General features: G+C 40.4%; 1 protein-coding gene across 2 annotated transcripts in view; it reads right to left on the reverse strand.

Annotated features, from left to right (window-relative positions):
* Nucleotides 1–222: 222 nt before the first annotated feature.
* LOC141797047 (chemokine-like protein TAFA-5) overlaps nucleotides 223–16,730 on the reverse strand; it is a 97,936-nt gene continuing 81,428 nt past the window's right edge. The window contains exons 4-5 of one of the 2 annotated variants that reach the window (XR_012598918.1): nucleotides 3,885–4,323; nucleotides 223–3,787 (exon numbers count right to left, since the gene is read on the reverse strand). Coding sequence is in view for 1 of the 2 variants with exons in the window: in XM_074678439.1 (XP_074534540.1) it covers nucleotides 4,315–4,323 (9 nt within the window). In the remaining variant the exon portion in view is untranslated. Of the gene's footprint in view, nucleotides 4,324–16,730 lie in introns of both variants that reach the window. The other variant, XM_074678439.1, reaches the window with a different exon arrangement.

A 16,730-nucleotide genomic window follows, 5' to 3' on the forward strand; every position in this document is an offset into this window, starting at 1 on the left:
CTTGTGTTGTAGTCTCTGCATCATCTTACCCTTAGTGCATCACTTCACTTGCCCAGACATGTGAACAGTATGTGACACTGAACAAGGTAATTCATTCCACCAAATGAAGAGATAAATGGAAATTAGCATAGTTTATAGTTGTGTGTTTCAATCTGGCATAATTAGAAATAAACACATTACGTTACTATTGTAATTTGTTTAGTATCTATCTTGTAATTTTGCATTTTTTTTGTTGTTGTTGTTTGTTTTTGTTTTTGTCTTTCCTATACTGGCGGAAATGGGCTCCCATACCAAAGTGTTCATTAACTGGAAAGTAAAGAACATTTAAAGCTCCCCCTGCTGACCAGCTGAAGAACTACAGGCTGTGAACCCCACTGCGTTTAGGCTAACAGAAAGATCAAAAGATGAGGTATCAAATTAAAATACATAGCATGACTTTCTCAAACATGCTTTCTGTCATTCCTTTCATGTTCATTTTTTGCCTAAGGGTGAGGACTTCATCAGTGATTTTAAAATATAATTGCTTGCATGTATTTGCCTGTTTAGAACCAAAATTTAAAATGAGTAAATCAGGGTTAAAACTGGTAGTAACCGGCAGTAGCTCAGTTAATAGGGACTTGAATTTGTAACCAGAGAGTCGCTGGTACAAGTCTCACTAGGAATTGGGCTCATAGCTGGAGAGGTGTATGCATAATTTCCTAAGTACCGTCAAGATACCAAACCCTCCAACTACTCAATGTTGTACATCACTATGGACGAAAGCATTTGCTAAGTAAAAGATCCCAGACTTTTCCTTGGAGAACACAAAGCTATTGAAAGCCTGAAACTCCCTTTGATGACGTTACACTAGAAAATCAATGTCTTGGATTTGGGTTTGGGTCTGTTCAAGAGTCTGTTTGAGAGTCTACCAATACAATGAAGATCCAGGATATGTTTGTTCCACTTGGCGAGGTTTCAGGTGGTAGGACGTAACCAGGATTCACTTAAGTTGCACATTACCGACACGTGTTAGAGCACCGGGCTGTGATTAAAGCTAAACATTGCCATTGAATTCTCTCATTGCATTTGCACTTGTACTTTATCTTTTTCCAATTCATTTATATTATTTTTATCATGATGCTGGAGAATCTCTGCTGGGCTTCATGTGTTATGTTTATATGTACTTGATGTGGATAAAATTATTTGCGTTCTTCATGTATTTGTGTGACTCAGCCTGCAAACACATTTCATTGTTAGGACAATAAAGATACCTTAGACCTTAAAAAGATAGTGTGCTGGAGTGCAGATGGCCTAGTGGTCTAGGTCGCGCACCATGACGTTCGCCCATGCGTGATTGGCCCGGGTTTAAATCCGGCCTGTGGCCTCTTTCCTGGATGTCATTCCCCAACTTCCCCCCGTTCCCTGCTCTATCCACCGTCTTCCTATATCTGATTAAAAGCATAAAAAGCCTAAAGATAAAAAAAAACAAAAACAAAAAAAGAACAAGCAGATTGTCTGCTCACCTTCTGGACACTAAACAATACCACAAACTGAGTTTAAAAGTCTGATTGCTGACATGTTTCAAACATCATATCTCTACATAACCACAAACAAATGAATTACCTTGTTGATTTGCATCCTGGGAAGATTTCTCTTGAAAAGAAAGAAGTATCAAAAAAGATCTGCTCCCCATTGAAATAAATGCACATCTTGGTAACAGAGATGTGAATGATGAGGCTCATGGGAAACAGTAATTTAATTAGAAAAATAATAATAATAATAAATAAAAACAATACCGATTCTGTCCACAGGTGTCACTGCAATCAACACCAAACGAATGGTCATCAGCCGTCAAGTTCAAGACTCACTCCAAGGTCCACTCAACGAGCACCAACACTCACTGCAAAGTCTAACAGAGCTGGCTGTAGCTGAACCACATTGTTTTGAAATATCTGAACTCAGTTTCATCACATTCCTTTTTGTAGGTAGTGAAGTGAAAAAAAAAGGGGGGGCTGTGTGGTGGTTTAGTAGTTTGCAGCGTTACCTTAAAGTTTGTTTCCTGGTAAGACCAGAAATTTAAGTTGATACTTGTTAAACATGAGACACTGTTAGGTATGAAGGAAGAACAACAGGAGGTGAGACATCAAAGATCACGCTAAAACCGGAGGCCTGGAGTCAAAGGGTCAGTGGTTTTCAGAGGCCAGTAAAGACAACATGAATGAGGACAAGCTCAGCATTGGGGGCAAAAAGCCTTTGAAGTCATGCTGGAGGATTACTAGCTGTTGAGCTGTTTGGTGGATGTTAACAGATGAGAGAGAATTAGGCCAAACTGCTATGCAGCGGAGACGCACCGGACACACACCTGGTTGAAGTCTGGCGTATTTCAGACTTAGCCCTCCACTGTCAAGGTGTTACCTGGGTTTTATCCCTTTCTGACCCTCTTAGTGCTATAACAGTTGATTATTTCCTCTGCTGAGTCACATGACCAGCTGCACGGAACTCTGAATCAGTGTGTGACATCATCACAGAACTGCAGCAGCAGAGGGTGGTTTTAAATTCACAAAAGTTTAGAAACAACTCGTCATATAGGCCAGAATGTTGACATTATCTGTGTAAAAATATATTTTGGTAGGAAATTTGATCAGGAATCCATTTATGTTATTTTTAAAGCTGTATAAGTTTGACCTTTTTGTCTAGAGGCCCCAACGCGGAAGCCTGCGTGAGGTGGAGGCTCCAAACCTATTGATTTTAATGGAGGAAGCTGAGCCGGCTTCTGTGGGGTTCATTGACTTTGAGGGCTCGTCCTTCGAAAAACCGTCAAAGTCATTTACAGCTTTTGTAAAGCAGGGTTTAGTCTGCCATGTGAGCGAATTTCAAGCCGTCAGCATTGATGGTTTTGGAGGAGATAATTTTTGCAGAAAGGGTAAAAATGCAGCAAAATCTTATTTTAAAAGGCAAATTGCCAGCGTCCTGTCAAAGATCGGTCAGGGGTGTCAGTGTATGATTTTTGCGTCTCAATGAGACAAACAGTTTGATGTTGGTTTGACGTCTATACAACATTCCCACTGACCACTAGGGTCATTTTAGTGTGCCTAGGTGGTGCTAGAGAGCATATTATGGGATGTTGGGGGTCATGTTTGGTATCGTTTCAAAATTTTTCCTGATTGTTTGTTGTTTGCCAAATTTGGTGAGTTTTTGAGCATGTTTAGGGGTCTAATAAGCATTCAAAGTGTGTGTGGAATAACAATGAGAAAGAAACAGACAAAAAAACAATAGTGCCCTTGCCCTTTTGGCGAGGATCCTAATTACAACAGATTGCAACATATGCTACTGTGATACTCAGATTACCACAATACAAAACTACTCATGAATCTTATCTTACTGAAAATTGTAATCAGCTTGATGCAAACATCAGGATGCTTCACCAGTGGACTCCTTTTCTAACCATCTAACTATCAGCTGACTGTAACCATGTATCTTAGCACAGTTGTGTGAAAGTCAAAGAAATGTTCAGGTATGAAATATCCCCAAATGAGCCCAAACAGAGTTTCTGAAGCACTTTATTGTCTGAGGTTTGTTTCCTCTCTGTTTCGATCTATAAACTGTACCAACAGTTAATTTATGTGTTGTTTTGTAGAAAAGTACATTCACCTGGTTGCCATGTTTGATGTTTTTCTGCTCTGGTTGACAGTTTCACAGCATGCCTCTCATCTCTAAATGATGTCCTCTGGTGCACAAAGTTTTATGATCTCATCATAAAGATGTCTTGAATGATTTCTCACCTCCTCCACCCGGCGGACGCTCAGCACTGTCCCAACAGAAACATCAACATCTCTCCTCAGACACATACATCTTTTATCTTTGACTCATATACATGTTTACTCTGCTCAGGTTAAGTCACTTACAGTTTTATATCACAATGTGTTTGTTTCTTTACATGTTTCTTGATGGTCATGTGGAGGGGTCTCCTCAAAGTCTCTGCCCCTCTTTTAACGTCTTATCGTCGACTCTGTTCATCTTTGGTCTGTAAAAACGAGACAGAGTTTTGTGCCAGACAAAAGCCGTCGATCCAGCAGCACGTCACGACCCAACTCTCAGACCTCCTGCAGAATAAAAGGAGTCACTCTCTTCATCATCATCTTCCTCTTCCTCCTCTTCCTCCTCAGCCTCCACAGGTCACCCGCCATGCGTGAAGCAGGGAGTGTTGTCGTCTCGCCCTGCGGCTCTGATAGCGGCTGATGCTGCGGTAGAGGATGCTCCGCTTGGCGATGATGGGCGATGGACGATGGATAGCAGTCTTTCTCTGGGGGGATTCTGTTCCTGCTGCCGCCGCTGTCAGGAGACCTGGAGGGTGGAAATAAAAGAAATGTTGAGAGGGGATCTGTCGCAGAGTATCAGAGCGATGGAGAGGAGACTGACTCTGAGAAAACACTCAGCTGGATCAGAGCGTGTCTCCGCCAAGGTAACTGAAAAACAACGAAAAAGAAAGTATTCTGCACAAAATAATCTCAGAGTTTGACTTTGTGTCTATAACCAAATGTGAAACTATTTTATCTGCAGTGTGGTTTATTTAAGAGAAAGAACAGACCCACATCCCCTTAACGCTGATAGAATCATGGAGTCAGTTACATGCTTTTATTAATTGCACATGTTCGTCTTAAGGACTGCAGCGCCACCGGCTGGCTGCCTGGCTTTATTAGTCAATGGACAAAAATTGCTACATGAAAATCATCTATCTCTCTACTGACAGAAAGGAAATGTAAAATATTGGACATATCTAAGTTTGGAGCCTCATTCATTTTTGAGTTGCCCACTCAAATCTCCCGCAAATCACAAAATGACGATTTCCCTGTATATATATCAATAGCGCATAAAAGTCGCTCGCTTTATAGCCAGGAGTCCCCTCAAGTCATGTAGACCCATGAAGCTTCACTCAACAATGGGTTAATGATCCTGGAGTTTAGCATGCTACATCAGGGTTCCTCGGTTCAAGTCTGGACCTGGACACCATCATATACTGACATGGATCTATCATCAATAAATGACGAGGTAATTTTAAATTTGACTTCTAGTTTCACTGGCGCAGCTTTTAAAGCATTTATGGTACAGGTCAAGCTAAGCTGGAAACACATACACTGTATAATTAATGGACGTAGTCTCCTCGACGTCACACGTCTGTTTCTGAAACGGAAGATGAGCAAAGGCTTCGTGTACAGCGATAGGGTGCCTGTCAATCACGTGACCTGAGCTGTGACTCTGTTTGGGCGAGCTCGCAATGTTAATATCCTCTGAACTGCTGAGCCTCCGTCTTTCTTTTCTTTTTCTGTTTAGCCAGAGGAGTGGTTACCAGTAATCTGGGTATGGGTAGTTTCTCTGCCATTCTTCTGCTGAGTGCGAACCTTTTCAACGCTAAAACTCAGGAACACGCATTGAGTCAGGGGCAGTGTGCGCCAGTGAAATGTACGCGCAGGAGGAGGACAAAACGGCAGGAGACGATTTGATTGGTTTAACAGACTGGATCCTAATCGATGTGATTGGCTGATGATTTCCTGGGTTTTCTCCTGCTGTAGATAGCGGATATTAGTCACTCTTCTTCACAGACTTTTAGATTTTTTTAACCAGTATAACAAAAATGTTTCTAAATCAAACTACCAATTATACCTTTAATAGTGTCTGAGGCAGTCTGAAGCAATTTGTATGTGCGCCTGGGGTTATTACTGGTGTTTTCAGGATGGAAGTACACGGACACCACTTCAATGTCATAGATGTAAAAGGCACGCGTATACAAGTGAACATCATGTCCCAGAGTATAACCTGCTAAAAAATGACTTTTTTTTTTCAAATTTAAAGTAAAAAAAAATCAAAAATACATAAATAACAACGCAATAATTACTTTCCCTGGTAACTAATTACATTTATGAAGGAGTAGTTCCTTTACTAAACCAATTCTCTTTTTGGGGGAAAGTAACGAGTAACTAATTACTTATTTAAGTAATTTGCACAACACTGGTTACAGCTCACAGCTAAGGGTATTTTTGAGAATTAAGGCCCAAAGTTGGGAGGAAAAAGTCAGAAGTTGTAACTAAAAGCTCAGGTTAATCTGAGTTGGCTGAGAAATGTGACTCATCTTGTTAAGTGATGATGGAAAGCTGACAAACAGTGGTAACAGAAGCTGTTGATGTTAACCACTGGCACAACAAACTGAGTTTTTGCTCAATTTTTCCAATTCCTGATATTGATATCAACATGTTGCTGATGTGCTTCAAGAATGGACATTGAATTTTTTTCAATCCTGTGTAACAATGTTGAAAATTGTACTTGCTACTTACTCACTTTTACACAATACAACCCAAAACAAAGAAGAACAGAGCATAACTGGGAAACAATGCATGATGGGTCTTTGTTAGCTGGAAAAGATTGGGCGGATTTTTCTGACAAAGGTAGATTTCCCTTCTGAACCCCTTTCTTGTCTCATATTGTGCTCAAATGCATTAAATAAATCATTGTTTTTTTGTCTTCCAGGTTATTTTTGGGCTCCTGAGCCTTTATTTGATAGGACAGCTTGAGAGAGCGGTAGAGTCAGAGGATTTGAGGAGAGAGTGGATCCTGTCAGGACTGGAAACAATCCTAAGACAGTGTGACGACATCTGTAGCCCTCAGGACATGGAGTCATCAACTGAGCTAAATGTACGCCCTGTAAAACGACAATAACCTTCTTTTTTCTGTCAAGAAGATTCAGTTGGTAACACAGAGCCTCAAGGAGCTAAAAAGTAAAACTGTGGAACAAATGAAGGGTGGACTAAATGTATCATGGGAGAAAAATACAAAACAAAATGCACCAATGGAAACAAAAACACATCTGCCATGAATGGAAAATATAAAAATACTTTATGTAAGACGCACACAAATAAGACTATTGATTAAAAGTCTTCAGCTGCTCACTTTCCTGTTTTTTCCTCCAGCTGCATCTCGACCTGTGTGACTCGGCCGGGCTTCATTAGAGAGAAGAAGCCTCACACAGACGGCAGAATTAAAACCCACACACCCACACACACACACACACACACACACACACACACACACACACACACTCCCTCATCCAATTAAAGCAGCTGAGCTGGAATACAGAGCCTCTGACAGAATGGGAATTCATACAACACGTCTGTGCGTGTTAGAGACGCTGAGGGAGGAGGTAACAAGCTGCTGAGATATCGACTACTGAAAGTATAACAGAGGAGAATCATGAAAGTACAACGGACTGAGAGCTTCCAGGGAAATCTGCAGTTTCTTTGAAAAAGGGTCTTTTATTGTTAAAGAGGAGAAAGAATTTTGAAGTAAAACACTAGAGTTTCATCCTAAAGGGGGGTGTTCTTCTTTTCCATATTTTGAGCATGGATATAAAGTACTAATGCCGGACGTTTGCAGATTTCCAAACCTCTACATATTTATATGGTGCAAAAATGATCTGAATCTGTCTTTAAACTGATCAAAAAAGTACATCCCGAAATTAGCACAAGAGCTTTACGAGATCTTCATGAGATGATGAGGTCACTGCATGAAGATCTCCTAAGTGTTTCATGACATGTCAAAAGGACGGGCCTTATTCACCAAGGTCTGCCCAAAATTCCCCCTCAACAGGCTTTCAGAGGTCTGACCAATCAAAAAGAAGGGGGGTCATGGAGGGTGGAGCCTTAAAGAGACAGCAGCTTAAACAAAGAATGCAAAAAAGTTTTTTTTAAAACACCAGTGTGGGAAGGATACTTTTTTTTACATCATGCAAAGCTACCACAAGGGTACTTGACAGACAAATTACAAATTACAAGTTGCAAATTACTTTTAGTGAGGTGTGCTTTTTTTTTTTTTTAATTAAATAGAGATCTGATCTAAATTCGTTTTTTTTGCTCAAGACAACTTTTTACTGGATGCAACGTGCCAAGGTAAGGCATTTATCAATACAGTTACGTAGTGCTATGGTATGAAACATGATATCAAGCAAATGTTGTAGAAGCCGGAAATATGTAGCGCTATCGGCAGACCAGTGCACCTACCTATCTGTAGGCTAACGTGTCAACAAGTGAACACTGTCAGTTTGTGAGTAGTTTAGTAGCCGTTTATTTTTAGTGCAGCCTGGTGCTCTAAGACATGTTTGTAATGTATAAAGTTAGTAGGGGTGGGGAAAATATTGAAAATTAATACATCAGGATTTTTTGTTTGACAATGTCAAAATAAGGATTCTTTTTTTTTTCAAAATTTAAATTCTATATTTCAGTCTTTGCTTATAAACTGGAAAGGAAAAAGTTACCACTCTTCTTCAGAGTGTGAAATGTTTCTCTCTGACTCATGTGGTGTGCATTTTATGCGGAAATATGTTTCCTGATATAGTCTGTAGAAATTATCATCATTTCACTTTTTTTACATGGTCTGGTGTTAAAAAAGCAAACTAAAAAACACAAAAATTGTACATATAGAAGAATTGCAATTCAATTCGAATCAGACCCCCCAAAAAACGAAAAAGAAACTAATCGCGGAAATAGCATGTTGTCCAGCCCTAGAAGTTGGTGAATCCTGGTTAGCTATCTCCTGCCAGTCATCTACCAATCAGAGCTAACGTAACCTCACTCTTCATTTTATTGATAGACTCTCACGTTTGAACAGACCACTGCAGAAAAACTGCTGACTGTGGGTTGGAATAGACATTAGCACAAACAGTTTTGCCCCAGTGTAAGCCTTTAGCTCGGGCTATATCACTCTCCTGTTTTTCTTTCTTCTGCCCCTCTGTCCTTTTTCTGTCTGACAGTTCGGCTCCAGTGTCCACCATCACTACAAAATTAATCACAAAAATCATTTTCAGCAGAGAAAAACGCAGAAGAAAACTTCTCACCACTAGAGACCTAGATGTGCCGTAAATCAATCTGGTCCAGTTCAACCCAACCTGGAAGCTAAGAAGTAGCAATTTAAAATTACCTGTAAGCTGTAATACTGGCACTGATAATCACATTTTAAAGTCTGGATTTCAATGCATATATCTAGATGGGAGACTTTTTCACAATCACTTAGAAACTCCTCACAGACCTTTAAAGTTATGCATTAATTTGGGTTTTATCTGCTAATAAAGAGGAATTTGTGAATTTTATGCTCTTTGTCTCATTACAAATTATGCTTAATGCTGCAGAATAGTGTTTTAACCCTCACATGTATGCACAGACAGGATTTCTTTGTGAAACACCCTTTGACTAAAAATCTCAGGTTACCCTCGACATGCTTCAGACATCACCAGAAGGAATAAATATCTCTTTCATTATCTCTCTTGACTCAGTCGTACACATTGAAGTTTCTGCAGCTGATGTAAATTAAACAAATGTTTGACAGTAGCTCCTCCCACACGCAGCATGTGCATCTCATGGAGAGCAGACGTGCCGTCCTGAAGGCTCTGGGACTCTGATTAAAAACATAAAGCTCTGGAGACGTGCGGGGGCACTTCATTTCTGTCCCCTCTGTGGAGCCCAGGCTCTGCGTAATTGCTTTCAGGTGAAGATTCACAAGAAGGAGAAGAAGAAGAAGAAGAAGCAGCAGCAGGAGTGGCGGCACCTCTGCGCCGCTCACCTCTGAATTATTCATGTCCATCCTGTTTGACTGCAGCTGGAATCCTAACAGAGCCGGAGGAGTCAGACAAGGACGAGCCGGATTACACCGAGAACCATACATCACCCCGGAACTGCATCAACATTCAGAGCGTCCCTAAACGCACCGCTCACAGCTGATTAAACATGGAGGTGAAAGTGTGTCTGCAACATTTCTAATGTGCTGCTTGAACTGCTGCCGTCTGAGCACATACACGAAACGTCACTCCACGCTCAAACCGCCGCTGTGCCGTCTAATTACAGACAGCCGGTTCGCTCTCTCTGTCAGCATGGCTGTCACATTTTTCTTCAATGCATCCAGGTGAAAAAAACACATCTGTCGTCAAACGACAACAGTTATAGCTCTCTGTCTGTTAGGGATAAATGGCTGTATGTGAGCTCGACTGTCATAAAACAACTCTGAATGCTTCTTATTATCCTTGTGCGTCAGTTTCAGGAGTATTTCCGGGATAAGTTCCAGTGTTAGAGTCGGGCTGGGACTTCAGCTGCTTTACGACTTACAAATAAATAAATGAAGTCAACAGTTTAAAGAAAGGAAAAACCTCCAGTACTACTTCATCCTGCAAAGTCTGGGGACCATTTGGGTCCATCATAGCACTGGATCAGATAGGTTTCCATTCGATCATCATGTCGCCTTACACTGTTTCAGCTGTGTTCCCTCTTCCACAAGTCAAAGCTGGACGCATCAGATATGCAAGGGTCCTTATTTTGCTGGATAAAGGAGTTATGACAGAAAGGCACCTAAAAATGTCCAGTGACTTTTGAAATACAACAAACTGTGTCAGAACCAGATCTTTAGCCCCAGTTGCTGGAAGTGAATGAAAAGTTATTTATTTCAAAGTTTAACAAAATTTGAGGCAAATGGGCAGAAAAGAACAGGGAGTGCTGCTCAAAAGAACAAACAAGGATAACAAAAAAGACTCTGACTAGAATGATAAATTTGTCTTTACAAAGAACTCAAATGTACAATGGCATTTTGCATTCACTCAAAAGAAAAAAAAAAAGAAATCCTCCTGCTTTAATGAAACAACTTTCTCATGAAAAATAAACTATTTATTTTTTATTTGAAAAGTTAAGGAATTCATAAAAATCTTTAATGGTCATCTCAATAAAGAAACATGAGACATGTAACTGTTAACTAAACACATTAAATGCATACCCTCATCTCTGATTAGCGACAAAAACATGCAGCAACAAGTCATGCAGTGGAGCATCATGGGAAAACCTGTTTTTACGAGTTAGTATCTTATACAGGAAATTCAAAAATAAATAAATAAAATCCTGTTTTTATGAGATATAAATGTTGTGAAAATGGTAGGGTTTTTTTTCCAGGTGAATGCAATAAACCTGGGGTGTAACGGTACATGTATCCGTGCCGAACCGCTCCATAAGGCCGGTTCGGTTTGGTACAGTGCTGTATTCGAACAGTACAGTAAGTTTACGTTAGCTGCTGCACATGGCTCTTTAATATTCACGTGAGTACTCGTTTATGATTGGCTGAGCAGGGAAGGCATTTTAATATTCATGAGGAAAGTGGTCTGTGATTCGTGCTTTGCGATCATGAGTATATCATGTGAACGTGACGTCTCACGGTGAGCCAATCAAAAGATGAATATCAAAGAGCTTCCGTAGCCACAGGAGCTTGTGTCTGGATTGTGCATCATGGCTGCTGCTAACGACCAACCGGAGCTTGAAGAGCCTCCCCCCTTGCTGTATAATGGCAAGTTTTTGGTTTAATAAACACGCTAAACAAGCAAATGGTTTTGGGTTGTTCCATACTGTACCGGAAATGTACCGAACCATGACCCTAAAACCAAGGTATGTACCGAACCGTGATTTTTGTGTACCGTTACACCCCTAAATAGGCCACTGTACAAATGAAACCTATGCAAAAAACAAAAAAACAAAACAAAAAGAAAACAAACAAAAAAACAAGGAGTGAGTGAGCAGCTTCTTAACCCTGACAAATGGGCTGAAAAACAAACAAACACCTCACACGATACAGAAACAACCTAATCCCTAGCACAGGAAAATGTATCTGCCTGCCATAGTACTGGCATCTGCAGCCTCTTCATACTCCTGCTCTACTTTGATTGGTCCAGCAGTCCAATGACCAACAACCCAATTGTGGGGGTACCTAAAGGCGGGTTCACACTACAGGATAATGGGGCTGATTTTTGTCCCGATCTCCTCCTTATGACCGAAGCCAGCAAAGGTCTGAACGTCTGATGACATTATGTGTGATTTTCCTGTGGTGTGGGGTGTGTTAAGCGTGGTTTCTTCTGGTTGAAGCCACTCGTAGGTAATGAACATAATATTTGTGACTTTAAATCCTGTAGAGTGTGGGGTGCTCTGAGAGGAGCCGAGCAGGTACAGCATGTAATGTCACGTGTACTGGAGCAAAGCCAATCAAGACGCGAGCTGACTCAGCTGACTGACCGAAGAAGAAGTAAGAAATCTATCTGTAATACTTAAAATGACTTAACTCACCTCCAACTCGCATTGTTATTCATACAACCCATATTCCTGCTGTCTCCACAACCTTTTCCATAATCCCTTTTCTTTTGTGTGTTTTTTTTTTTTCAAAATTCCAGAGTCCAAAAACAAACATCTTTGTTTTTTCACGTCTGTCATGTTTGTTTACATTGAAGTCACGTGAGATTTGGAATATTGAGCGTGAAGAAGTTGAAGCTCTGCTGAAGAACCAGTTAGTGTGTGGTGTCCTCCAGGGTACTGTAAGATCGGAGAGAGAAATCTTGTGCGATCTGTCTTTTTTATTATCAAGCGTGTGCTCTCTAAATGTGTGAAGTTTTGGAGAATCCTGTAATGTGTGTCGGCCTTTAGACAGCAACATCCTGTCACACAGACTCTCACACTGACACAACCAATTATGTTAAAAGCTCGTATTTAGCTTGGACTACATCAACAAATTGACATCATGACCAATGCCAGATGAGGAGTCAACAGGTTTAAGGTTTACAGCCCAACATGAACAAGGAGAGGATCATCATTGGGTGCTCCTCATCCCCCAATTTCAGTTGACTGGCAATCTTGTTACGTGCCGGATTGAACATGCAGCTGGTCTGAGCTGACACCTGAAAGAGCACGCAGTCAACACGCAACAGAGCGGAGTCAGACTGGGGACTGATCCGGTGTATTCCTGGCACAGCTCATTATTTGTGTTTTTGGAGGTTGATACTTAAAATGTATCTTTTGTGTTTATAGTTTAAGACAGAAATGACACAACGTGGTTCTTATCTTCCCTGAAATAAGTAGTCTACTCGTTCTGTGTTTGTTGGATACATGTCCTTGAGACAATAGAAAGTTGTGTCCTAACAATATCTTGCTTGTTTCTGACGTGAGATGGAAGAAATCTACTCTTGCCATCTAGGACAGCTAAAACTTTTGTCCAAAGTCCATGTACACTTATAGCTCCTCACTGAATTCAAACATTATGTTTATGTAGACGTCCCATCGGACGTACCAGGGTGACAAGTCAGCGATTCAAAAAGTAAACTGTTAAAAGCCAGCCCTCTGCTGGGATCATGGTAACCCAGAAGTAATAAACTTGTCTCCATCCCATAAGACTTTCAGCAGCACAATGAGGAAGTTTTATTTTGTGAAAAGTTTCGATTTGATTTCCTTCTCCTTGAATTTCATTGTTTTCTTTCAAGCAACCACTTTTCAAGACATGATCGATGGCTTAAACCTGAATGGATTATTTTTGGGCCAACAAATCTAGTCAGTTCATCCTCGAGTCCGAGAGGGGTTCATGTGGATTTCTGAAATACTCCTAGCAGTCCGGGAACAGAAACTAAAGATATCAAGGAACAACTCTACCATAGTGCGTACATGTTTCTGTTCAGACTAAATGAGTGTATAATTATTCATCAATCATCTGAAGCTGATCAGGCGCTGATACGTGTCTCTTCTTTGACTGAGAAGCTTCATTCTGAATCTTTCCCCAGCCTCGTGATCCCAGATACCTGACACCTGGGAGTCTTCAAAGTCAACGAACCAGCAGACTCTCTGAGGATGTCTGTGATTTAAAATGAAGTGAAAAGGAACCAGGATGTTTCTTTAACCTCCCTGTGACAGTTTACAGCGAGGTTACAGTCAAACTGACCCCCGAGACTTTCCATCTGAGCAGAAAACAAGGTGAAAACAAGCAGCTGTGATCTTGTTCTCAGACAAACACTCTACGGGGTATTCAGTCCCTGGATTTGCATCATGCCGTGTTCACATTCCCCTTCTCCCCAAGGAGAATTGGATTTCTGTCTGATTGAGCAGACCATGATTTGTTCCTCTGTCTTTTTCTCCCGGTGCGCCCAAAAATAAATTCAGAGAACCACTGCGGGTTTCACCCAGAAGAGAGGCCGTGACACACAAACATGCAGAAACATGCAGACAGGTAAAGTCACACGGCGTTTTTCAAGGACGGTTGCATAGGGAAACAAAACAAACCAGAAAAAAGCGCTCCAGACGAGCCGACGCAGCCAGCCACAAATGAGTTCTGCTTTCTGCTGCGACGCCTGATTACACCTTTGCATCGGCAAATTACCCCCCAGCTCCACAGACTGTAATGATCATGTACGGGCGATGGAAATTAAATGTTCAGCAGTTTAAACTGCTTTAAGATGACGGTGGAAAAGAGCGGCAGTGGGTATTTTTACAGCCTATGATTCAAACTCCACAAAAGACTCAAATCAAACTGTCTATGGCTGTAGGAAGCCTGGACTGAGCTCAGGCTCAAACACTAAGAGTTTCAGACCATTAAAGACTCAAACCAAAATGTCTATGGCTGTACGAGGCTTGAACTGTACTCATAAAAGGCTCAAACATAACCTTTCAGGCCACTTATCGTCTATGGCTGTAAACAGTTTATACAACCGAACCCTCAGAGATCATATAGGGCTAAAAAAACTAACCATCTGAGGTCATATAAGGCTCAAACATAACTGTCTTAGGTCATATAAGGCTCAATTCTAACCGTCTCATTGCATATGAGGCTCAAACTTAACCATCTCAGAGCATTTGATGGTCAAACCTAGCTGTCATAGAACATAAGAGGCTCTCACCTGATTGCCTCAGGCCATAAAAGGCTCAGACCTAAAGACTCATCCATTAAAGGCCAATAGGTGACCCTCATTCCATACATTGCTCAATGCTCATCATCTGAGGCGATGCGTTTCTCAAACCTAACCATCTCAGTCCAAATTATGCTCAAACCAACTGCTCAGGTCATATAAGGCTCAAACTGAAGCGTCTCAGGTCAAATGATGATTTAACTCAACTGTCTCTGTCCATATGATTCTCAAATGAACCATCTCAGCCCATGGACGGCTCAAACCAAACTGTCTCATAGAATATGATGATTAAATCTGACAATTTCAGGCAAAATGATGCTTATGGTCTTGGTTCATAAAAAGCATAAACCAAAGTGACTCGGGTTATATAAGGCTCATACCTATTGTCTCAGTCAGAGATGGGTACTTTCCATATTTGGTTGAAACAATATGGTACCGATGCCCTGGCAGTCAGTATCAATACTCAATGGTACCAACTTTTGGTACCTTTGAATGTGTTAATGTGGTAATAAATATTAGTTTGTTTGATAACAAATCTCAAAATCTTTCAATTTAACATTTATTTCTCAATAAAGAAACTTGCAACGCTCTTTTCATGTCCAGCATGGAAAATTGTCTACTTTTCCACTGCCTCACAGTCACAAGGATGTGTTTGGTATCGAAACATAGCCCCGTTTGATTTAATGTGAATCAGTATTCTGTGCTACAGACAGAATTTGGTCAGTACCTATAAAAGTACCTAATTGGATGAAGCACCCATCCCCAGTCTCAGTGCAAACAATGCTTTAAACTGTCTCTATACGTTTGATGCTCTAACCTACCGTATTCTCCTGACTAGAAGTCAGAATTATGTAGAGTGATTTGGTAGGTTTACAGAATTTCCAGAGAGAACTAATTACATATGACTTTGATAAGCCAGTATTTTTTTATTAGGTTTAAATATTTTTCCTAAAGCAGCTCATCTTTGACCATAGTTAAGTTTCAGTTTCTCTTCTCTACCTGTGCTTCTCTTACTCACTTTGCTCACCCCCTGTCTCCTTGTTCTTCTGTGAGTATTGCTGGTTAAACTGGTGCAGTGTGAGATTGAATGAGCTCCATCGGATAAACATCCTAACTTTTAAACAGTTAAAGGGGTTTTGACACAAATTTGTGACTCACATCCCAAAAAACTGACCACAACGGAAAACGAAAAAGACCCAGACAAACTTTTATTTCTCTAAATCAAGCTATGAGATGCTGAACACCAGGAGCTGTGAGATGCAGGGCCCCCATGAGCGTGCAGTGCCGTTGGGGCCATGTATGAATTCAGCTATCTTCTTCCATAAAAGTATTCATTAACAAAGCACCTTTTTTATTTTTTTCTAAAGTTGAAACTTGCACCTGAGCACAAGTTGCAGGATCAGCCAAACTATAAAAAAAAAAAAAAAAAAGGTATGTCTTATAGTCTAGAAAATACAGTAATCGTCTCAGTCCAAATGGTGCTCAAACCAAACAGTCTCATGTAATATGAGCTCAAATTTAACAATTTCAGGCCGAATAATGCTCAGATTAAACCATCTCGGGCCACGTAGTCTGACCATCCATGGCTTTTTAGAGATTGAACTAAACACTTCAGGTCATGTAGAGCCAAAAACCAACCACATTAGGCTGTTTTAGGCCCCACCCTAACCTTCTGAGGCCATAAACAGCTAAAACATAACCGTCTGAGGCCATTAATGTCTTTTATCTCTATCCTATTTTGTTTTACTGTTTGTTTTTCTTTACCTTCTTTTACTCCTTTTCGTTATTTTATTAATACTATTATTTGCTATTAATTATGATTTTAACTTTTTAATGGTTTACCTTTTTAAACTCTTTTATAGATAATTTTAGACCTTTTTTTCCTCATGTTTATAACTGTATTTTATCATTGCCACTTATTTTTTATTTTTTTGTAATTTTATCATCATTGTTCATTTTATTTTTTTTATATTTTCTGACCTGATTTCTGCTTTCATCCCTTCTTTTATTGCGTTTCCAATTC

Source organism: Halichoeres trimaculatus, unplaced genomic scaffold (assembly GCF_033239565.1).
Source record: "Halichoeres trimaculatus isolate MK-OKI-2021-1 unplaced genomic scaffold, fHalTri1.1 fHalTri1_scaffold_10, whole genome shotgun sequence".
In the NCBI taxonomy this organism is placed as follows: domain Eukaryota; kingdom Metazoa; phylum Chordata; class Actinopteri; order Labriformes; family Labridae; genus Halichoeres; species Halichoeres trimaculatus.